This window comes from Camelina sativa, chromosome 5 (genome assembly GCF_030686135.1).
Source record: "Camelina sativa cultivar CO46 ecotype springtype chromosome 5, ASM3068613v1".
NCBI classification, from domain to species: Eukaryota; Viridiplantae; Streptophyta; class Magnoliopsida; order Brassicales; family Brassicaceae; genus Camelina; species Camelina sativa.
In genome coordinates this window covers 40,981,123-41,002,677 of record NC_141884.1, presented here as the reverse complement: position 1 = coordinate 41,002,677, position 21,555 = coordinate 40,981,123, and the positions used below count along the sequence as shown (strand labels likewise).

The window sequence follows — 21,555 nt, the reverse complement described above, 5'->3', positions numbered from 1 at the left end:
ATATTAATTTTTTTTTTTAAGAAAAACATTACACTTTAATCCATATTTGCATTAAAAGTATTAAAGTATATATATGTATAGCGAAAATATATATTAATTGCATAACCGTTTTAACCCTAAAACTAACGCGCAATTCACTCGCTACCAGATATAAAATTACTCGAAATTCCTAATTAACTGCCAAATTTAGACAGAACTATAAATATACAAAAAAAACATGCATCTTTTCTATATCAAACCTCTCTTCTCCTTCCGATCAATCCGCTCGCTCTCCTTTCCGATCCCTTTCTCCTTTCATACCAATCATCATCATCGTCATGATGAACACTCCGATAATCAAACTTGTCTTTCTCTTTCTCTCCCTCACCGCAACCGCAACCGCTGCATCCGTCAAACCCACTAACAACTACCTTTTCACACCTCACGCAAAAGCAGTCGCGGGAATATGCACCGTTATCCAAACTGACACGAGTCTTTGCTGCAAAACCCTCAAGCCCGTTCCTACCGATGACCCCATCGAATTGATCCGAGCGTTAGCCGTTGCTGCTGAGACCGCAGTGAAGCAAAGTGTTACTTTCCTCACCGAGAGCAAACCAAAACACAAATCAAGCTTGATCGCTACGGCTGTAATCAACAGCTGCGAGAAAAACTTGAATTACGCGTTGGAAGATTTCGCTGATTTGTGGAAATCTATGGGGAAAAATGTAACGACGTTGGCTTATAACTATTTTGCTTGCAAGAAGGAGTTGATGTCAATCATGGGGTATCATTCGACTTGTTTGGATGACATTGAAGACAAGAATTTGCTCAAGGAAGTGGAGATTGGGATTGGAGCTGGGAAGAAGCTATCTAGTGATTCCTTTGATGTCTTTAATAATTTGAATACTATTTTCAAGACTTTTGGTATTAAGGTGAAGCTTAACGAGAACGACACTTCGCCCCGACCACCACCGTTGTCTGATTATTATTACTGATTTAAGGGATTCGATGTAATGATTAAATATAACCTAGAGCGATCGCGAATGGGAATCATAGATGCATGGCTGGTTCTATCACGTATGATTTATGCGTTATTTGTGATGTATGTTTTATAGGTTTATTACATGTTCGGACGGATTTGGTGATGATTGGAAAGGATATATTATATTAATCAATTGTGCATATTTTTTTTTTGTCTATTTTTATTCGACATATTAACTAAAATATCTTCAGTTTTATAAATAATGACATAACGTGCACAACAAAACTATATCTAAATAATTTAGCCTTCAAATCGGTTAAAAGAGGTTGTATTATAGCTAGTAATAAGGACTTTCTTATAGTAACTAATGAAAAAAAAAAAAAACTGAGAATCTCATTCGATGCTGGCATGCACAACATCATTATAGATAGCTCATTAGAACAAAAACGTTTCATTCCACAATCCACCGTGTATTAAAGTAGTTTACGGTTGTTAATTAACTACCGTATATATCTGGTAATTATAAAAGGGCTAACTGTATTATTAACATCTATATCGTTTTATATATACACATTAATTTGCCTCCATGTACATTACGAGCTAGGAAGAGAATCACGACAACGTCATTTACAAATGTGTTCTCGCTTGCTCCTTCTATTAATTATAGATTGGATCTGATTGGTAACTCATTAACAAAATGCAAGTATAGTGACAGTTAACTACATACAATAGCTCTTATTATGGTTGACAAAGTCTATTCATAGGAAGAGGTTGAATCATATTTCGTAAAATTGAGTATTTTCTACAATTATGATTTCGGTTTTCACTTGAACAACACTCATTTCGAACCTTTAAGCAAATTTAAGTCAAAACCCCAAAATTAAATCCTTTCATTGTAATTAAGAACTAAAGAAGAGTTATAGTAATCTCACTCAAAAAAATATACCATTCATGCGTTGATATATACCGTCATAGACTATATATATATATATATATATATATATATATATCAGTCGTTTTCTCTCAGTCTTTTACAAGCAGTATACTAGAAGAAGTTTAAAGGATGAGAGCAAACTATCGAGAAGAAGTTTTCGGAAATTTTAATTTCGGATAGATCACTAAACTTAGGAATGAGTCGTCCAAAAATAAATTCACAAGATTAAAATTAGAGGATGTAAATAAACTAGTTACTGCCACAAAGTTATTTTCCTTCTTGAATTATTTATAGTAAATGAACTGTTGATCAGGACAAAATCAAATCATCTTGTGGTCACAAATTTTTATTCTCATAGCCAATATTTTACAAAAAAAATTTCAGCCATTCAACATCTTAAATCTCTCCCTCCATGCAAACCCCGGCCCTCTAATTTTAGAAACTACAAATCCTATAAGAATGTCTCCACAATGCACAACAATATCCACCAGCCTCATTAATAAACCACCGGGATCTGTTTTAGTAACAAAACAATCTCCTCCCTCTCCTAGTTACCTCCTTAATAAAACCGGAGGGAGAGAAAAAAAAAATACAAAAAAAGGAAATATATAAAAACCAAAAAAAAAAATATTGAAAAATGGCGGTTGGAAAAGTTGTGGTCTCTGTGGCATCCATCCTTCTGGTGGTGGGTGTTGCCATAGGAGTTGTCACGTTTATTAATAAAGGCGGAAGCAATGGCGACTCCAACGGTCCCATAAACTCCCATCAGAAAGCTGTTCAGACAATTTGTCAGTCAACCACAGACCAAGGCTCTTGCGCAAAAACACTAGAGCCTGTCAAAAGTGATGATCCAAGTAAGCTCATCAAAGCCTTCATGATGGCTACTAAAGAGGCTATCACCAAGTCTTCAAACTTCACGGATTCTACCGAAGGAGGCTTGGGGGCCAACATCAGCCCGACGAACAAAGCCGTTCTTGATTACTGCAAGAGAGTATTGATGTACGCTCTTGAGGATCTTGAGACCATTGTTGAAGAAATGGGTGAAGATCTACAACAGAGTGGATCTAAGATTGACCAGCTTAAACAGTGGTTAACCGGAGTTTTCAACTACCAAACTGATTGTCTTGACGACATCGAGGAAGCTGATCTAAAGAAGATCATGGGTGAAGGAATCGCTAACTCCAAGGTATTGACCAGTAACGCTATCGATATCTTCCATTCTGTTGTTACCGCCATGTCCCAAATGGGTGTCAAACTCGACGATATGAAGAATGTAACTGTTGGAGCCGGAACCGGAGCCGGAGCCGGCCCTGCACGTCGCCTTCTTGAGGACACCGACGAAAAGGGACTACCCAACTGGTTTGCTGATAAAGACAGGAAGCTTATGGCTAATGCCGGACGTGGTGCTCCAGCCGGCGGTGCAGCTGGTGATGATGGTATCGGTGAAGGCGGTGGTGGTGGCGGTAAGATCAAGGCAACTCACGTAGTGGCCCAGGATGGAAGTGGACAGTTCAAGACCATTTCTGAGGCGGTTAACGCTTGCCCTGACAAAAACCCTGGAAGGTGCATCATCCATATCAAGGCTGGTACTTACAATGAAATGGTCAGGATCCCTAAGAAGAAGAACAACATTTTCATGTTCGGTGATGGTGCTACAAAAACCATCATTACCAACAACAAAAGTGTTAAGCTTAACCCAGGAATGACTACTTCACTCAGTGCCACCGTTCGTAAGTCCCCAAAACCTTATTTATTGATTTGCATGGCTACATTGAGCCATTTTTACGTACTAACATTTTAATACATATGTACAACATGCAGAGGTTGAATCTGAGGGATTCATGGCGAAGTGGATCGGGTTTAAGAACACAGCCGGTCCATTGGGACACCAAGCGGTCGCACTCCGTGTGAATGGAGACCGTGCGGTCATATTCAACTGTAGATTTGACGCTTACCAAGACACACTCTACGTCAACAACGGACGTCAGTTCTACAGGAACATTGTTGTGTCCGGTACAGTGGATTTCATCTTCGGAAAATCCGCAACTGTGATCCAAAACTCTCTAATCCTCGTCCGAAAGGGAACCCCCGGACAATCCAACTACGTTACAGCCGACGGTAATGAAAAGGGTGCAGCGGTTAAGATCGGTATCGTTCTCCACAACTGCCGTATCATGCCCGACAAGGAGCTCGAAGCTGAGAAGCTAACCATCAAGTCTTACCTAGGACGTCCCTGGAAGAAGTTTGCCACGACTGTGATTATTGGAACTGAGATGGGTGATTTGATCCAACCAGTAGGATGGACCGAGTGGAAGGGAGAACAAAACCACTTGACTGCTAAATACATTGAGTTCAACAACCGTGGACCGGGAGCTAACCCTAGTCAGAGGCTTCCTTGGATTAAGATCGCTAAGAATGCGGCTGAGGTTGAACAATACACCGTGGCTAACTGGGTTGGTCCTGCTAATTGGATCCAAGAAGCCAACGTGCCCGTCCAGCTAGGATTGTAAGAAAACAAAAACGGTAAAAAAAAAATATATAAGTAAAGAATAAAACAGTATGTGATAATGTAAAGGTAACGATACGACATCGTCTACGGGGATCAAGGCTCTTTTTGTGCTACTATATATATAAGATAGGGTTCTAGACGTGTTGAGATGAAGTTTGTATTAAGATTCCTTTTGTTTCACCTGCAAAAGAGAAACAACAAAGTTTGTTTCATTTTTAATCTATTTTTTTGGTTCTAAATCACAAATTTTCTTTATACCAATTTGATGTATTTTTTCTATATATATTTATATATACTTGTCATTCATTCTAAAAAAATTTGATAACCAGAATCATTTGCACAAAGTTTCTATTTTTACACTTTCATGATTTCTTATAACTACAAAAATAAAAACAAAAATAAAATTAGACAAACCAAAAATTATTCCGAATTAGATGTAAACATGTACTGGTTTTGACAAATATTCATCTGAGAAATAAATTTTATAAACATTTTGCATTGCTATTGTTTATGTCTAGATAGATTTGTTAATTGTGGCAAATATTATTTTAATATGAGAAGTGTATGTTAACAAAAGCGAGCCTCCATACCGTAGCAAACTCTTAAGCCATTAGCAATTTCCGGTTTGATCAAGTCAACCATGTGAACCGATCCTATCTGTCGTGTTGGTTGGACCTGTCCTTAATCGACAATATTCCGGTTGTTTATACACGGACTAGAGTCATACTACAAGTGGCATTGGCTAAAAGCACTTGGTGGGTACACGTTCCTACGATGCCTTTGCTGAAGAAAGGTGTGAATTTTGTTGACGTAGAGTTCTTGTCTTCTTGATAATGATATAGAAGAACTAAAACCAGATCAGTTAGTTTGATATAATTCCGGTTCAGTTCGGTTCAATTAAATTATAAATTCTCTTATTTTGTTTTCGTTTCTCTGTTCAGACAATAGCTAGCATTGGTTGTAGAGAGCGGAAGCGGGAAATCAACTGTGACTGCGTTGTTGCAGAGATTTTACGACCCTGAATCTGGTCAGATAACTCTTGATGGAGTTGAGATCAAGACATTGCAGCTGGTATGGTTAAGACAGCAAACCGGGTTGGTGAGCCAAGAACCGGTTTTGTTCAATGAAACGATCAGAGCAAACATTGCTTTATGGTAAAGGAGGAGATGCTACTGAAACCGAAATCGTATCTTCAGCTGAGCTATCAAACGCTCATGGCTTCATCAGTGGCCTACAACAGGTAACTTTAACCGCACCGAACCAAAATTCCAAAGTCGAATAGCTTAAACTAACCGGAACTTGATGAAGCCAAGAGTGCTCTAGACGCTGAGTCAGAGCGTGTGGTTCAGGATGCATTGGACCGGGTTATGATTAACCTTACCACCGTGGTGGTAGCACATCGGTTATCGACAAGAATGCTGATGTAATTGCGGTGGTTAAGAATCGAGTCATAGTGGAGAAAGGAAAGAATGAGACTTGACACCAAAAAGTTTCAATGTTTAGATTCATTGAGACTGTTTATAGATTCTTGTGTCAGTAAAACAAAAATATTAATCATCGTCCTCACTTTCATCACTATATGAGACTAAGCCTAACCCTGTTAGCAGAGGTTCAGTAGTTTTACCTGTAACATTGCCTTTAACGGAATCCAAAGAAGTCCGGTCGATTTGGCTGGCTGGTTTTCCATTCCCTGGAATCTCTTCCTCTTCTTTCTCAGTCGCCTTAGCCTTCTTCAGTAGTGGCTTGACTTTTACTATTGCCTTAAATGGACGAGTTGCAGGATTTCTTTTCCCGGTTGGTTTAACTTCCTGTAAAAGAGATCCAAGATATATATATATATATATATATATATTATCTTTGTGATTCAAAATGCTCAAATGAACACTTGTACAATTCTATCGAACATTCCAATTTGAATCACATGACATACACTCAACCTTGGCGGTAAGAGCTGGTGGTGGCGGTGCTGGATCCTTGAGTTCGTGAATGATAGCTGAACGTGCTGCAACCGCTGCCTGAAAAATTGACAATCTTAATCTAGCATCTTTTAACTTTGTTAATTTTGTGTTATTCAAGAATTCAAAAAGAAACTTAACCTGGAAACTACGAAGTTGCTCTTCTTCTTCATTTGCCATTTGCCGTTCATGTTCCCTCTTTGACTATAAGCAAAAAAAAAACAAGTGCAAATGAGGCTGTTATTATAACCCCAAGGATCAAGTCATGGTCACTAACACCAATATCTACAATGGTCAAACCATATGCAGTTCATTTGCAATATACTAGTTAAGTACTCACTAAACATGAAAAAAAAGTAGCTCACCATCTCCAGTTTATCAAGAAACTCAGTCTCATCTTCATCCAGAGCTTTAGGTGGTCCTGGAAAAATCCCAAATAGAAAGGAAGACTAATCTAAATTATCTCGTAAACTACACACTACAAAGGTTCTTCTTGACATAAGAACCGATCACAGCTTAAAACAACGGAATCAATACTAATACGGTTATGCAAAAGTATTAATGAGACTCACTATGCTTGAATCGTTCATTAAACTCAGCGTCCTTCTTGTCTTTGTTCTCTTTCAAAATCTGGAATTTGGTATATTAGGTCAAACAACACATTACAAGTGAGGAAGAAGAAGAACAAGGGATGTGGGAGTGAGAAAAAACCTCGAAGAGAGCCCTGTCTCTCTGGAATGTTCCATCTTCAACTCTTTCACCTCTTTCTTTCTTCGATTCATCTAACTGAATCACGAAAAATTAAAAAAACAAAAATTTAAAAATCGAATTTGAGAAAGCTAGGGTTTCGATCTAGAAAGAGACAAGAAACACACAAAAAAAAAACCTGGTCCTCCGAGACGAAATTTAGTAACCTAATTGGTTTTGTATCTTCAGCCATCTTCTTCTTCTTCTTCTTCCTCCTCTACGCAAACAACTCAATCACCGCTTTGCGTTTAGTTCCGGTGAATCCTTTTACTCTCCGAGAAACCGCCCGATGGATGACACGTGTCATTATACTGACTAAAATCTCAAGAGTTTTAAAATTCTCCAGAAATACCCATAGGTTTCCTAATCTATTTGGGTTTTACCCTACAGGTTTTATCTGTATCAATTTCGTACTTCGACTTTTTTGAAGATTGTACTTTCAAGTAGGTGAATAAAATAGACTAAGGGGGGTTATTGGATCCTTGATTTTAATGGATTTGAAATCCTTATAAGATTTGGAAATCCACATGGAATCCATGGATTTTAAAATCAAATAATATGGATTTGAAAATCAAATAATGTGGATTTGAAAGTCAAAGAAAGTGGATTTGAAATTCCTAGATAATAGAATTCAAAAGTTATAAAAGAAATAGAACTTATAAAAATAATTTCTCATGTAGCATTCTCAAGTGAAACAGTCCACATATTTGATGCTATTGTCTCTCTCCACTCGTCGGCATAGTCTCTTTGTTGTTCTTGGGTTGTAAGTACTTCAGTATTATCATCGTCATTAATTTCTTCAACAACTTCTTCTGCACTCTCGATTTCTTCTGGAAAAATATTCGTTCGACAAAACTTTCGCAGAAAATTATGTAAACCAACACATGCAAGTACAATCTTTGTTAGTGTTCCTTGTCAAAGCATCATTTAATATAATGTCCGAAATTATCATGTCTGATATTTACGTATTGTTACGTATTGTTATGTTCGTGCATGAATACTCTTTATGATTTTTACGTAAAAGCACTTTGACTGCATCGTAATAATAATTAGCACCCAAATAACGTATTGTGAGTCTGTGTTATCATGTCATTATAACCTATTGTGATTTGGTTGAATTCTGTGTTATTAACTTATTATTATCATGTCATTATTTATTTCATTATTACGTATTGTGATTTTTTTTCCAAATCCACCCAAATAACTAGGTGGAGACCAAGGATTTCAATCTCTATATTTACAAGTAAAACATATTTTCAAATCCATCCAAATCCAATATGAAATCAAATCCATACTCAAATCTTTAATAATGAATAAGGGGTGATTTTAATTAGGATTTAGAATTCATACATCCAATAACACTGAATTTTAATAAAGATTTTAAAATGAATGATTGAATAACAGATGATTTAACTTGGATTTCTAAATCCATTAAAATCAAGGATCCAATAATACCCCCTAAGATGTGTTATACGGTCCAGTTTCTGACAAATTGTCAGCCCAAATTGAACACGTTAAATATCATTAAACTTGATTGGCCCAAAACTGTGTTGAATTGGAATAGATCATTTTATAATTTTTACAGGTCTAAATTATTATCTAGATCGAAATTAAATAGAAAAATATGTGCGATAACGTCATATTTCATTATATATTTCATTGATAAATATACATAGATTATTTGAAATTATCTAAATCTTGCTTAAACCTCTATATAAGCAGCACTAACGTTTTTTTACCATCGTAAAACCATCACAAGAAAAGTAAATTGTTTCTTCTTCTCGTTCAACAAAACAAGATGAATACTCCAACAGTTCTTGTTGCTATAATTCTCTTTACATGCTGTGTCACATCCCAAGTCACAGCAAGGATTCTGGAGCCAACTCCATCATTACGTAATGAAAAGCTCCATTGGTGGTACCACAAGCCACGTTTCCCATCCCCTAGAGCTGGCCACTTCCACCCAACTCCATTCAACCCACCACCGGAAGTTGCTAAATGCTTGGCTGATTGCAAGGAGGTAAAAACTTGTTTTGCAGATATCAGAAAAGCGTTCATCACCCACAAACCAGCTATTGGATCTGATTGTTGCGCCGCAATCCAAAATATGAAAGAAGATTGTGTGAAGACCGTGTTTGGATCTTTCCATAACCACTTCTTCAATGGCCTTATCAAAAGACATTGTTCTAACAAGGCGGTTTCATCTCCTGCTTTATCTCCTGCCCCTTCGCCAGCTTAGGGTTTCTTTTTTTTGGTTAGAATTCGAAGTATTGATTTATTAGGGTTTTTTTTTGTTTTTTTTTTAAGTTATGTTTTTTATTTTATAATCCACTTTGATCTTGATTTACAACTCGTTCTACCTATTCGAATAACAACATAAAGTCTTCTATAATTGAGTAATGAAGAAAAATTGTTTTCATTGCTTTAATTATGAGGTAGCAGTCAAAATTCACTTTGAAGGTCAAAGATTCAAATATACTTTTTTATAGAAAGAAAAAAAGCAATGGTAGTAAAAATCAGCCATCATAAAATTATTTCATAATGTTGCAATAGTATCAAACGGAATACAAATCAAAATAAAAAGAAACTTGGTTCAACAATAAAGGAAACGAAACCTTCAAATCTCCAAATCAATGCAAACGCATTATTAATAAAGTCTTCAAACATTTTTCATAAAAATAAAATATTCGATTAACATCTTCCAGCCTTTGATGATGTCTCTCTGCTTCTCGATATCGATATCGCTCTTCTTAACAGTCACCATCAAGTTACCGCTGTTAGCTTCACTCTTCTCTTCCCCAAGAGATATTTTGTGGATCACTCGCTAAGGAAGCTCATCGAGCTCATGCATCACTTTCTCAATATCGCTCACAAGTCTCTCAGCGAGTGTTCTAGAGAAATTTAAAACACATAATGAGTCATGTCTCGGCTTCATCAGAGAATCAACGCAAAACTCAAAATACATAAACTGATCCCTCAGAATGTATCTGAGAGAATAGAGATGAAGGAATACTCACCTTCTTCTCTGCCAGAGATTAAATGATAATAGCTAAGACAAGACAATATGAAACAAGTATCTCAGGTTTCTGCTATGATTTTGGGTTGATTGGACTAAGATAGAGAAAATATTCAGGAAACATACCACTAAATCCGAAGATTCCAGACATAATTCGAACAGAGTCGAAAAAACAAAAAAAAAACAATTGTTTTCATTACTCAAATCAGTCAACGACAATAATGACCTAATGAACGAAAATAAGAGAAACATGATGTGTGTGTAATACATAAGTATGAATATGCTTATTGTTTATCAATGTGGGATAACAAGTTTCAAGTTCAATTAAAGAAAAATTATTGGAATTTTACGAAACAACATTTGAATGCAAGAATGTTTGAGGAAGATAAAGTGGGCATCATTTTATTTGCAATAATCATCATACAGTGCCCGTTAAACGTTAAAAAAAACACTGATAAAAAGAAAGGGCCTCTCAAGGTTATTAGCATCTTCCATTGCAAGCCGCTCCTCCACAAGCTCATTAATAAAGTTACATCCGGATTCTTTGCCCGTGGCTCTTCCAACGCCTTATTGTTACACCGGATTCATGTGTTTGATCTATGAAAGAGTCAGAACGAGGCTCTTGTGGATTATCCACATATATATATCTGCCACCAAACCAACATCTCTGATTAGAAGAATGCAATAATCCCCTTAAATGGGTTTGATTCATATACAATCAAGCAAGTATCACCTAGAACATGGAAACAGAGCTAAAGTTGTTTGCTAGATACAAGGCCAAAAGGTAAGAAGCTCTTATGTTTAGAATCTACTCTTAGAAGATAAGCAAGATTGTAAAATTTGAAACATACCTGATTACTACTACACTGCGGGTAGGTTTTGACAAGTTATCTGATCCTTGACCAGCTCTGTTATTGCATCTCTCAATCTCTCATAATCCTCTTGTTTGTTATAAACCTGATGAGAAATCCGAACATACGCAGTAATTAGTCCACTCTCTTTGTCTTTCACTCCTTCCTCACCATCCCTCAATCCGAGAAAATAAACAGGAACCTCGACTGAGTAATGCACCCGCAGATATGACCGCAAATTGGTAGCATCTTCATCACTTTCAACACAGAGTTTTGAAGGTAAACCGATCATAACCATCCCAACACACATATCAGGAGGTGACCCGAGATTTGTTCCCCAGGCATTAGCAAGCATCAAACCCATTCTAACAGCCTCATCATGGTTCCTAATCATTATCCCTTCGATCCCTCCCTCAAATCTGTTTACAAACTCCATCACAGAAGGAACCAAAAGCTGTGAACTGTAATCCCTAGTCCCAATCCAAGCACTCTCTATAGGCAAACCATTTCCAAACTCATGAGACACCACAGGGTGATGTACATCAGACTCAGAACTACGTTTCTTACAATAGAAAAACGCGATAGACGGAGGGCAAAAGAACCATTTATGGAGGTTACTCACATAGTAATCAGCTCCGATATCTTTAACATCAACTTTAACACTACCAATGGCATGAGCAGCATCAACAAAAACCTGCTCCACACCTTCTTCTCTGCAGATTTGAACCAATTCTCGTACCGGCATCAAAACACACGGCATTGACGTTATATGGTCAATGATAGCTAACCTAATCGTTCTACCATTCGCTCTACCTTTCTCTAATCCTTGTCTAAACACCGAGATAATCTCTTCATTCGAATTCACAGGGAAAGGTAACCTAACCTCAACAGTAGAGCCTCCCACACGAGAGACGTAAGCCTGAATCGACTTCTTCACACTCTGAAACGCACAGTGAAACATGACTACGGTGTCATCCTTCTTGTACGTCCCTTGGGAGAAACACCTCCCCACTTTCTGAAGAACAATAGCAGCGGCGGTGGTGGCGTTATCAACGAGCGAGACCTCGTCAACGTCATCGGCGTTGATTAGGTCACTAATCACAGTTCGAGAAGCGAGGAGTCCACGACGGAGACCGTCGAAGTAGAACTCGTCAGGCTGACGGAGAAACCGAAGCTGCCACTCACGCTGCGCCTCGAGAACGGATCCAGGACAGCAGCCGAAGCTACCGTTGTTGATTCGAGCAATTCCGGTCTGGTGGTGAGCGAACTCGGACCGGATATCTGACTCGGTTATTAATCCAGCGAGGCGGGGCTTCTTCGGTGCGCGGTGATTGTGATTCGATGGATCGCCGTTACGCCGCTCGTCCGCCTCCATCGGAAGAAGCTAGGGTTTATTTTTTTTCTCTGGAAATCCCCAAATCGAGAGAGACTGTGGGGTGGTTGTTTTTTGTGGGTGGGTCAAATCATTTCACTGTTGCTACGTCATCGTCGATTTAGTGGTGCGGTAACACTTTTGCGCTTCCCGACAATTCAGAAAAAAATTTCAAAATTTCAACATTTTTTTTTAAAAAAAATTTGACATGTGATGATCGTTTGCACGATTAATAAAATTTAATCATACTATAAGTTTATGAAATTTCTCATTAATGAAAATATTAGGATTTGGACCGTCATTTCAATTTTGGGCCTTAATGGGCCAAAAAGGTAGGCTACTATATGACATGCGCGAGATTAGCTGACGATTGATAAAATTAGCTATTCATTCCATGACCTAACCATTATTATTCAAATGGATCGAAGATTAGTTTATAAATCAACCTGATTATTTTTTTTTTGCTTATTCCATATTTTTTATTTATTTTTTTCCTTTAATAACAAAAAAAAAATTTGTTTACATATACTCTCATTGGAAATGTCCTGAGGTACATATTTTGGCCAAAAACTCTTATCAAATTAGAAATTTACTTATATATATAAATATGGTACTGTTTCATATAATATATATACTTTAATTGTTACAACATAAACACAAAATTAATATTCATCCTAATCGTAAATACTATTTTCAGTGATAAAAATTGGTTTGGTGTTCTTAAAATTATTGTTATGTAGTGGAATATTTGTTTATGTCTGAATCTCATTATATTCTCTCAACTCTGTCTTTTATTGGAACCGCACCCATTGTAATTAAAACTCTTTCATAAGTAAACACGTGTAATAAAATTTGTTTGATCATTAAATTAAAAAATGTTAAAAATAGTAAATAAATAAAACCATTAAAAAAATGGTAAACCTATAAGATTTTAGTAACATAATCATATTTTCATAATAATCTCAAATTTATATCGCTATTCAATAAATGTCTGGACTAAAAAGATCATAAGTATTTTAGTATTATATAGAAATAATTGATGGTCGTTAACTTGTTGTTAAATTAGTTAACAAAAAGATTCACTCAAGAGACTGAAATAAACAAAGTAATTTGAAGTATTTTATTGAATGATCCCGGAATATTTAAAATTTAACTTTTGAAAACAATTGGATAAGTTGAGTGAAAGGACCAACAAATACATACTGTTAATCTCTCTAAGTGGCAGACCCAACATAAATTATTAGTGGTGGCAGATTGTCACTAAATCAAAGCCGCTACTTTGACCATATTTTTGACATTTTTTTTTTTTTTAATTTGACATGTAATGATCGTTTGCACCTTGTTAGATTTTATTTTTTTAATCATACTATATAAGTTTATTAAATTTCTCATTAACTAAAATTTTACGATTTAGACCGTCATTTCACTTTTGGGCCTTAGTGGGCCAATATAAGGTAGGCCTACTATAAGACATGCGAGATTAGCTGACGATTAATAAAATAGCTATTCCATGACCTAACCACTATTATTCAAGTTGCAAATGGATCGATTAGAATATAAATCCATCTTTTCTCCATTAACTATAGTATAATTAATGCCATCGAGCGTTGACTTACTGACCAAAATATGGGCTTTGGCCCATGTAAATTTGGTATAGTTAAAACGCTCTTTGCTCTCTCTCTCTTCTACTACTTTATCTTTGCTGCTTCATTTTCATCTCCGCCGTCTTCTTCTCAGCTCCCCGGCGAAATTGGTAACGTTCCTCTTCTCTTTAGCTCAATCGTTCTCTTATTGTTCTGTGAATCGACTGTGATTTTGGTCATATCTCTAGTGAATCTGTCGTCTAAGATTGTCTCGACACTCGTTTAGTTTTCCCTTGGACGTCTTTTAGTTTAATCCATTGTTGTATCTCTTATGTTCCGTAGCTTTTTAGTTTTCTCCGGCTTTTGTTTTTGTGTCAGATTGCTTGTTTACTCTGTCAGTGGAGAGTAACTCGATTTTCGTTTGACTAAAATCTCAATCGATTCACGGATCTTGAAGTAGCTTGCGATTTACTAATCCATTTCATGAACTTGGTGGTGATACATAGCTTTGATTGTAAATGTATTTCGTTTTTTTGTTAATGCATTCAGAAGAAGAAGTTTGAAATGGATGGTCCAAGTGAAAAGAAAGAAAAGGTTGTAAAAGAAAAGGTTGTCAAGGAAAAGGTTGTTAAAGAAAAGGGTGCAACGTCTGGTCAGGGTGGAAAGAAGAAGAAGGATGTCAAGAAGGAAACGGGACTCGGACTCAGCGTTAAGAAAGATGAGAACTTTGGGGAATGGTATTCTGAGGTTTGTTTATTATGCTCAAGATGATTGTTTTTGACCTTCTGTTTATTGTCCCAAAGAGGTTACATGACATGTGCATTTCTTTATGTTTTTTTCCAGGTTTGTAAACACGAGATGATTGAATACTATGATATCTCTGGATGTTATATTCTTAGGCCATGGTCAATGTCGATTTGGGAGATTATGCATGTGAGTATCGTCACTTCTATATTGTGTGTTGTGTCAATTACATTGATAGGAAGTGTTATCGAGAGTTGGAAATATAGAAAAGTTTGATCATTTTGATTTCATTCATTTCCATGCTCCCATTTCTAGGCTTTCTTTGATGCGGAACTCAAGAAAATGAAGGTCAAGAATTGCTATTTCCCTCTGTTTGTATCTCCTGGTGCCTTAGAGAGGGAGACGGACCATATTGAGGGATTCGCCCCAGAGGTGTGTATATCTTATATCTTTGAAGATTCTCTCTTTGTGACAAAAAGGCCTTCTTTTGACAGATTTGAATGTTTGTTTAGGTTGCTTGGGTTACAAAGTCGGGTAAGTCTGACTTGGAAGTCCCACTTGCCATTCGTCCAACTAGTGAGACAGTGATGTACCCTTATTTCAGCAAGTGGATAAGGGGCCACCGTGACTTGCCTTTGAAACTTAACCAATGGTGCAATGTTGTTAGATGGGAGTTCAGCAACCCGACCCCATTTATCCGGTATGTCATTATCATATTCTCCTTTCTACATTTTCTGTTCCTCATGTTAGTACTTTTCTTCTTAAGCTAGTCATTGTTTCTGCTGTCAATATTCGGCTTGGTTAGGGTTTAAATCTTCCACACAGAAGTTTGGTCGCCATAGCTTATTGCCTGACCTATTTAATTGCAGGAGCCGAGAGTTCCTTTGGCAGGAAGGACACACTGCATACGCCACAAAAGAAGAAGCAGATGCAGAGGTAGGTGAACTTAAACATTTAAAATTTTGCATGTGATCCAGTCTCTCCCTTTTTTCCCTTCAAAAAAGGGTTATATTAAGCAGTTCAACAACATTCAGGAGAAGTCGTTTCATCATACTGATTCTATTGTTCATAGGTCCTTCATGTTTTGGAGCTTTACCGTCGCATATATGAAGAGTATCTCGCAGTCCCAATTGTGAAAGGTATGAAGAGTGAAAATGAGAAGTTTGCTGGGGGACTGTACACTACAAGTGTTGAGGTATGTAATCTTTGTGTTTTGTTTCAGAGGCACTATCTTTTTTCTTGCGGATTTACTCGTTATGAATAATTAAAACTTTGATTTTATAGGCTTTCATTCCCAACACTGGTCGTGGTGTTCAAGGTGCAACCTCTCATTGTTTGGGTCAAAATTTTGCAAAGATGTTTGAGATCAACTATGAGAATGAGAAAGGAGAGACAGCAATGGTGTGGCAGAATTCATGGGCCTACACTACTAGGACGGTAAATACTTGAACTACTTAGATAATCTTTCCTCATCCGTTCTATAGCTGTTAACTTTTTAACTTTAAACCTTTGTATAGATTGGAGTGATGATTATGACTCATGGAGATGACAAAGGCCTGATACTCCCTCCTAAAATCGCACCTGTGCAAGTTGTTGTGATCCCTGTGCCCTACAAAGATGCTAATACCCAAGGAATTTTCGATGCTTGTATTGCAACTGTATCTGCCTTGTCTGAAGCCGGGATTCGTGCTGAAGAAGATTTAAGGGACAACTACTCTCCTGGATGGAAGTATTCAAACTGGGAAATGAAGGGTGTTCCTTTGAGAATTGAGATTGGACCCAGAGATCTGGAAAATGATCAGGTCAGTCCGTTGAACATCTCCTCTATTTCTTCGAATATATATAGTAGTGAAGTACTTGGTTTGCATGCCCATAGGTCAGAACTTGTTTTTAATATCTCTCGTTTGAATCCCCATAGGTCAGAACTGTGAGACGTGACAACGGAGTGAAGGAAGATATCCCAAGAGGTGGCTTAGTCGAACACGTTAAGGAACTGCTTGTGAAGATCCAGGAAAACATGTTTGAAGTTGCAAAACAAAAGAGGGAAGCATGTGTTGAAGTGGTTAAGACTTGGGATGAGTTTAGCAATGCTCTTAAGGAGAAGAAACTCATCTTAGCTCCCTGGTGTGATGAAAAGGTACATTACGACAAAAAAAAAAAAAAAAACTCTAATTCCGTCTTCTGGAATCAAACTGTGAGAGAATGTAGTTATCAACACCTTTACAAATGAATTTCGTCGTTGCAGGAAGTGGAGATAGACGTTAAGCAACGTACTAAAGGTGAAACTGGAGCAGCTAAAACCCTGTGTTCTCCATTTGATCAGCCAGAACTCCCTGAAGGTCAGTGACAAAAAAGCTTTTTGAGAAGTTTTTTGTTCAGAAAATTTAGATACAAAAAAGCTTCAATGTTTGTTTGTTTTCGATGGATGCAGGTACTCTCTGCTTTGCTTCAGGAAAGCCTGCCAAGAAATGGACTTACTGGGGCAGGAGTTACTAGTTAGTTACTAAAATGTTCATTTACTTTTTTTGTTTGTTTGTAAAACACTCCCTCCCTTAACTCAAGTGCATTGTGCGTTGATTTGATATTTTGAAGAAAAATTATTTGAGATTGCATTAAGGATTTTATAATGATCTCGTTAAAACTTATTGGGTTCCTCGAAAGATTCTTCATTTTCTCTAATACTCATGAGTACAATATACATAATTTTTCCAGATGAGTATTAGAATCAAAACCAAACCACAAGCAAGATCGTCTCTAACTAATAGTAATATATGATAAAAGAAAGAAAAAAAAAAACAATGCGTAATACAACTGATAATCCGGTCAATGATGGTATGTTTGGTGAATTGTTCTAAATAAAAGGGGGTAATTAAGTATAGTAATTATCGATGTTTTGTATCTCCAAGTGACTCCAGTAGTCGAGCGGTTCCCCACTCCGGACCTCAGAGAAAGTCTCCGGTTCTTTGAGAGGATTAACCTTCGACCTTCTCATTATTATTATTACATATTGTAGTATTTGATCTAAACTCTTTTTTTAATATAGAAGCGGAAAGAGAAGAATTATCAAAAAAGAAGAAGAATGAATGTGTGTAAGTAAAATTAGCAGAGTCAACAACTCTCACTAACGGAGGAGACACACGCCACGTGACACGTGATCCGTTATTTTCTTCTTTAAATTATTGACATATGAAAACGACACCGTTCGTCTCATTATAACTGATGATGAACAACAAGATGTAAAAAAAAAAATTAATAAAATATTACATAAACTTTTCCCCAAAAAAAAAAAACAAAAAACATTTTCTTTTCTACAGAATCCATGATCAATCAATCAATCTTGTTAGAAAATTTCATGTCAATTTTTCTCCTCTTTTTTTTTTTTTTTTTTTTTTTTTATATATAAATACAAGTCAATTAGTTCGGATCACATGAAATACGCTGTTTCCTTCACCCAAAATTTATAAAAATAAAATAAAAATAAAGTGATTCGATAATACAGAGTGTTTGAGTTCATAAAACAGAGTGTTTTCTCTCTCCCTCTGACCCTATTTGTCTCTTTGTAACAGAACATCGAATAAGGTATCTCCACAACTCTTAGATATCATCGAATGTTCTTCTTCTTCTTCTTCTTCTTCTTCTTCTTTAATTATGCTTTTTTAAAATTAGATTTACTCTTTAGTCTTTTCTTGGGTATATATCTTAAATCTCGCCATTATCGTACGGGAAGGAAGATAATGGGAAAGGGTACGGAGGAGATGGACCTACTGCTTGAATTTTGGCGGGCACAAACGGTCTCTTTCAATGATTCTCTTGTCCAGTGTGGGTTCCCCAGTTTCCTCTCACCACTGTCCCATCTAATCACTCTTTCCAACTTGCTCTGGCTATGAGATAGATAGTGATAGAGATAGAGATAGAGAGAGAGAGAGATAACATTTCTTTCCCAAAACTTTTGATTTTTTTTTCACTATCTCTGTGTGACTTTGAGTGAAGGAAGTAAGGAGCTTAGAGAGATCTCTCAGATTGTTTGTCAAGATCTTTTTTTTTTAATTTAGGTTTCCTGGAAGGAGGGAGCTTAAGGAGAGAGAGAGAGAGAGATCACAGATCTTCTTTTCATATGAAGAGATCTTTCCTTGTAAGTCTCTTTTTGACATAACTTTGTCACTCCCAATCCTCTGTCTCTCTTAATCTGGTCATCTTTGTCTTTAAGATCTGAAATCTTGTCAAAAAGGTTAGGTTAGGCTTAGAAATTATTATCCTATAATTCACTCTTCAAAATTTTTTATCTTTCTTCCTGATTTGATGTTTGCCTTAGGTTAAAAATGTGGTTCTCACACCTAACTTTGCTTCCTCCAGTGTCTATTGTGTGTTATGTGTGTTATCAGAGTTCCCATATAGCTTAGAGACTTGAGAGAACATCATAGGATCACAATGTTCTACAATAGTTGGAAAACATTGTATTTAGAAATAAATGTTCTCACTGTTTTGCTCATTGCTAAGTTTTAGAGATGAAATGTTTTGACTCACACCGCCGCACTGTGCTTCTTATGTTTGCTATATCTATCAGAGTTTCCATTTAAAAGATTGAGACAATGTTTGGCTTTGCAGCTCTTGTATGTGCTCTTGGTACAAGCCTTCTATGGTGCTTGGTCTAGTAGTGTTGGAGGAAGCCTGCATTGTGAATATTCCAATTTAGCGAATCTTCACCGGCCTCACAGCGTATCCATTACAGAGTTTGGAGCCGTTGGTGATGGCGTGACTCTTAACACTAAAGCCTTTCAGAATGCTTTGTTCTACCTCAATTCTTTCTCTGATAAAGGCGGTGCCAAGCTTTTTGTTCCCGCTGGTCAGTGGCTTACTGGGAGTTTCGACCTTATCAGTCACCTCACCTTATGGCTAGATAAAGGTGCAACGATTCTCGGATCAACGGCAAGTCTCTCTACCACCTTTTACAATAGTTGCAAGCATATACACTTTTGTTATATGAACTGTGATCATCATCACTTATACAACTTTATTAATGCTCAGAGCTCAGAGGATTGGCCAGTGGTTGATCCATTACCATCATATGGACGTGGAAGGGAACTACCTGGTCAAAGGCATAGGAGTCTTATATATGGTCAGAATCTCACAGATGTAGTCATAACAGGTACTACTACTAGTATAGCTTTTATATGAATTGAACCGATGATGTTAGTCTCCGCTATGTTGTCTGATGATACTACCAAAAATTATAGGCGAGAACGGGACAATAGATGGTCAAGGAAGTGTATGGTGGGATTGGTTTAGAAATGGAGAGCTAAACTATACAAGACCTCATCTTGTTGAGCTCATGAACTCTACTGGTCTGATCATCTCAAACCTCACATTCCTGAATTCGCCGTTTTGGAACATTCATCCTGTTTATTGCAGGTCAGCTCACTCTTATTATGCATGATTCGATTTTGAAAATTCCGCCAAATTTTTCTCTTTTCATGTTCTGATATGAAGTTTTTTGTCTGAACAGAGATGTTGTTGTAAAGAATCTTACAATTTTGGCTCCTCTTGAATCTCCAAACACAGACGGAGTTGATCCAGGTGTGTTTTCTTGTCAAATGTAGCAAAAGAACAGTTCTCTTGTCAAATCATTTCCCTCATTTACCTTTGTTTCTATTTGCAGACTCATCAACTAATGTTTGCATAGAGGATTGTTACATAGTTACCGGAGATGATTTAGTGTCGATAAAAAGTGGATGGGATGAGTATGGAATATCTTACGCAAGACCAAGCTCCAAGATCAAGATCATTAGGTTAACAGGTCAAACTACTTCAAGCTCAGGAGTCTCAATAGGAAGTGAAATGTCAGGAGGTGTATCCGAAGTATATATCAAAGACTTACATTTATTCAATTCGAGTACTGGAATCAGGATCAAGACTTCTCCAGGAAGAGGAGGGTATGTCAGAAACGTTCACATCTTGAACGTGAAGCTCGATAATGTAAAGAAAGCGATAAGGTTCACAGGTAAGTACGGTGAACATCCTGATGAAGATTTTGATCCAAAAGCGCTCCCAGTTATCGAGAAAATAACGTTTGAGAATGTTCATGGCGGTGGGATCGGTGTTGCGGGTCTTCTTGAAGGTATAGAAGGAGATGAGTTCAAGAATATATGTTTCATTAATGTCACTCTTACATTGAAGAAGAAGAATTCGAAGAAGTCTCCATGGGAATGCTCAAACGTTAGAGGCTATTCACAGTGGGTTTCCCCGGAGATTACTTGTGATTCTTTGAAAGAGAGTATATTCCCGGAACATCAATCTGATTGTTTTGGGTTGTCGGAAAATAATCATCTGGAGATATCAAGTGGTTTAGGTAGATCACCATGGTTACTTTCTTGGTAAGTTACTGTCAAAGTTTTGAAAACAGTTTGCTTGATTCTAAAGAAACCTCTTTCGATTTCTCATTCCAATTTTTCCTTCGGAGGTTTCGTTTTCTTACAGTGATATGCTTTCATATTTTTTTTTTTTGCTGTTTTGTTGTAATTTGTAAATTTGTGTGCAGTGAGAAAAAATAATCAGAGTGGCTGAAGAGTTTTTTTATTTTTCTCTTTCTTTCTTTTGGTTTTTGTTTTTTTCTTGTATGAGCTTTTTAATGCTTTGGTGAGCGGAAACCAAGTGTAATATCTCCGACAGAGTCTTTTGGAATTTTTTGACAATTATTTTTCGATCTCAATTTCCATAACTTTAACTGTATGTCAGTGTTGTTTACTCAGTAAAAGTAATAAAAATATATGGAAATTGTCTTCAATCTCTTGATTTGGTTAAAAACTAGTTTTACTTTGTTAATACTTGATATTTTATGACTACAAAGTAGTTCTAATAAACCAAAAACATATAACATTCTCAAATG

At 36.8% G+C, this 21,555-nt stretch overlaps 7 protein-coding genes across 10 annotated transcripts; 5 read left to right on the top strand and 2 right to left on the bottom strand.

The window, feature by feature from the left end:
* The first annotated feature begins 233 nt into the window (after positions 1-233).
* Positions 234-1,150, top strand: LOC104788531 (pectinesterase 5-like). Its single transcript, XM_010514302.3, has one exon. The coding sequence runs from the start codon at positions 318-320 to the stop codon at positions 972-974; it is 657 nt and encodes a 218-aa protein (XP_010512604.1). The 5' UTR covers positions 234-317; the 3' UTR covers positions 975-1,150.
* A 1,039-nt stretch (positions 1,151-2,189) lies between these two features.
* On the top strand, positions 2,190-4,824 carry LOC104788530 (putative pectinesterase/pectinesterase inhibitor VGDH2). Its single transcript, XM_087452268.1, has 2 exons — positions 2,190-3,625; positions 3,717-4,824. Exons 1-2 carry the CDS (start codon positions 2,533-2,535, stop codon positions 4,403-4,405), a joined length of 1,782 nt encoding a protein of 593 aa, XP_087308394.1. The 5' UTR covers positions 2,190-2,532; the 3' UTR covers positions 4,406-4,824.
* A 1,056-nt stretch (positions 4,825-5,880) lies between these two features.
* Positions 5,881-7,501, bottom strand: LOC104788529 (uncharacterized). 2 transcript variants are annotated; one of them, XM_087452270.1, is made up of 7 exons: positions 7,246-7,501; positions 7,071-7,145; positions 6,932-6,989; positions 6,725-6,780; positions 6,501-6,563; positions 6,335-6,419; positions 5,881-6,212 (listed from the first exon to the last, which is right to left on the bottom strand). In XM_087452270.1, coding segments are annotated over exons 1-7 (393 nt in total). In that variant the 5' UTR covers positions 7,300-7,501; the 3' UTR covers positions 5,881-6,210. The 2 variants fall into 2 exon arrangements, with proteins under 2 accessions (XP_087308396.1, XP_010512602.1); XM_010514300.3 differs by having other exon boundaries at positions 6,342-6,419.
* A 1,373-nt stretch (positions 7,502-8,874) lies between these two features.
* On the top strand, positions 8,875-9,461 carry LOC147945042 (uncharacterized). The gene has a single exon (XM_087512817.1). It carries the CDS (start codon positions 8,905-8,907, stop codon positions 9,343-9,345), a length of 441 nt encoding a protein of 146 aa, XP_087368943.1. The 5' UTR covers positions 8,875-8,904; the 3' UTR covers positions 9,346-9,461.
* Positions 9,462-10,378: 917 nt separating this feature from the next.
* Positions 10,379-12,572, bottom strand: LOC104788528 (L-cysteine desulfhydrase). The gene is made up of 2 exons (XM_010514298.3): positions 10,974-12,572; positions 10,379-10,769 (listed from the first exon to the last, which is right to left on the bottom strand). The coding sequence occupies exon 1, from the start codon at positions 12,346-12,348 to the stop codon at positions 10,984-10,986; it is 1,365 nt and encodes a 454-aa protein (XP_010512600.1). The 5' UTR covers positions 12,349-12,572; the 3' UTR covers positions 10,379-10,769; positions 10,974-10,983.
* A 1,300-nt stretch (positions 12,573-13,872) lies between these two features.
* LOC104788527 (proline--tRNA ligase, cytoplasmic) lies at positions 13,873-17,284 on the top strand. The gene is made up of 12 exons (XM_010514297.3): positions 13,873-14,098; positions 14,478-14,675; positions 14,772-14,861; positions 14,988-15,104; positions 15,185-15,372; positions 15,542-15,608; positions 15,745-15,867; positions 15,957-16,109; positions 16,190-16,474; positions 16,591-16,809; positions 16,918-17,011; positions 17,104-17,284. The coding sequence occupies exons 2-12, from the start codon at positions 14,493-14,495 to the stop codon at positions 17,166-17,168; spliced, it is 1,584 nt and encodes a 527-aa protein (XP_010512599.1). The 5' UTR covers positions 13,873-14,098; positions 14,478-14,492; the 3' UTR covers positions 17,169-17,284.
* Positions 17,285-17,923: 639 nt separating this feature from the next.
* LOC104788525 (putative polygalacturonase) lies at positions 17,924-21,453 on the top strand. Of its 3 annotated transcripts, XM_087452267.1 has the most exons (8): positions 17,924-18,251; positions 18,400-18,491; positions 18,725-18,804; positions 19,278-19,598; positions 19,698-19,818; positions 19,907-20,081; positions 20,176-20,246; positions 20,329-21,453. In XM_087452267.1, exons 2-8 carry the CDS (start codon positions 18,407-18,409, stop codon positions 21,045-21,047), a joined length of 1,572 nt encoding a protein of 523 aa, XP_087308393.1. In that variant the 5' UTR covers positions 17,924-18,251; positions 18,400-18,406; the 3' UTR covers positions 21,048-21,453. The 3 variants fall into 3 exon arrangements, with proteins under 3 accessions (XP_087308393.1, XP_010512598.1, XP_010512597.1); XM_010514296.3 differs by lacking the exon at positions 18,400-18,491; XM_010514295.3 differs by lacking the exon at positions 17,924-18,251 and having other exon boundaries at positions 18,258-18,491.
* Positions 21,454-21,555: the final 102 nt, after the last annotated feature.

Excerpts from the sequence above, each read along its gene's own strand:
- LOC104788530 (XM_087452268.1), top strand. The coding sequence starts at position 2,533 with ATGGCGGTTGGAAAAGTTGTGGTCTCTGTGGCATCCATCCTTCTGGTG. Across the intron at positions 3,626-3,716 it reads TTCACTCAGTGCCACCGTTC|AGGTTGAATCTGAGGGATTC; the intron begins GTAAGTCCCCAA and ends TACAACATGCAG.
- LOC104788527 (XM_010514297.3), top strand. The coding sequence starts at position 14,493 with ATGGATGGTCCAAGTGAAAAGAAAGAAAAGGTTGTAAAAGAAAAGGTT. Across the intron at positions 15,373-15,541 it reads AACCCGACCCCATTTATCCG|GAGCCGAGAGTTCCTTTGGC; the intron begins GTATGTCATTAT and ends ATTTAATTGCAG. Across the intron at positions 16,475-16,590 it reads GAGATCTGGAAAATGATCAG|GTCAGAACTGTGAGACGTGA; the intron begins GTCAGTCCGTTG and ends GAATCCCCATAG.
- LOC104788529 (XM_010514300.3), bottom strand. The coding sequence starts at position 7,299 with ATGGCTGAAGATACAAAACCAATTAGGTTACTAAATTTCGTCTCGGAG. Across the intron at positions 6,564-6,724 it reads TTCTTGATAAACTGGAGATG|TCAAAGAGGGAACATGAACG; the intron begins GTGAGCTACTTT and ends TTTTGCTTATAG. Across the intron at positions 6,213-6,341 it reads CACCAGCTCTTACCGCCAAG|GAAGTTAAACCAACCGGGAA; the intron begins GTTGAGTGTATG and ends TCTCTTTTACAG.
- LOC104788531 (XM_010514302.3), top strand. The coding sequence starts at position 318 with ATGATGAACACTCCGATAATCAAACTTGTCTTTCTCTTTCTCTCCCTC.
- LOC147945042 (XM_087512817.1), top strand. The coding sequence starts at position 8,905 with ATGAATACTCCAACAGTTCTTGTTGCTATAATTCTCTTTACATGCTGT.
- LOC104788525 (XM_010514295.3), top strand. The coding sequence starts at position 18,281 with ATGTTCTTCTTCTTCTTCTTCTTCTTCTTCTTCTTTAATTATGCTTTT. Across the intron at positions 18,492-18,724 it reads CAATGATTCTCTTGTCCAGT|GTTTCCTGGAAGGAGGGAGC; the intron begins GTGGGTTCCCCA and ends TTTTTAATTTAG. Across the intron at positions 20,082-20,175 it reads ATTCATCCTGTTTATTGCAG|AGATGTTGTTGTAAAGAATC; the intron begins GTCAGCTCACTC and ends TTGTCTGAACAG.
- LOC104788528 (XM_010514298.3), bottom strand. The coding sequence starts at position 12,348 with ATGGAGGCGGACGAGCGGCGTAACGGCGATCCATCGAATCACAATCAC.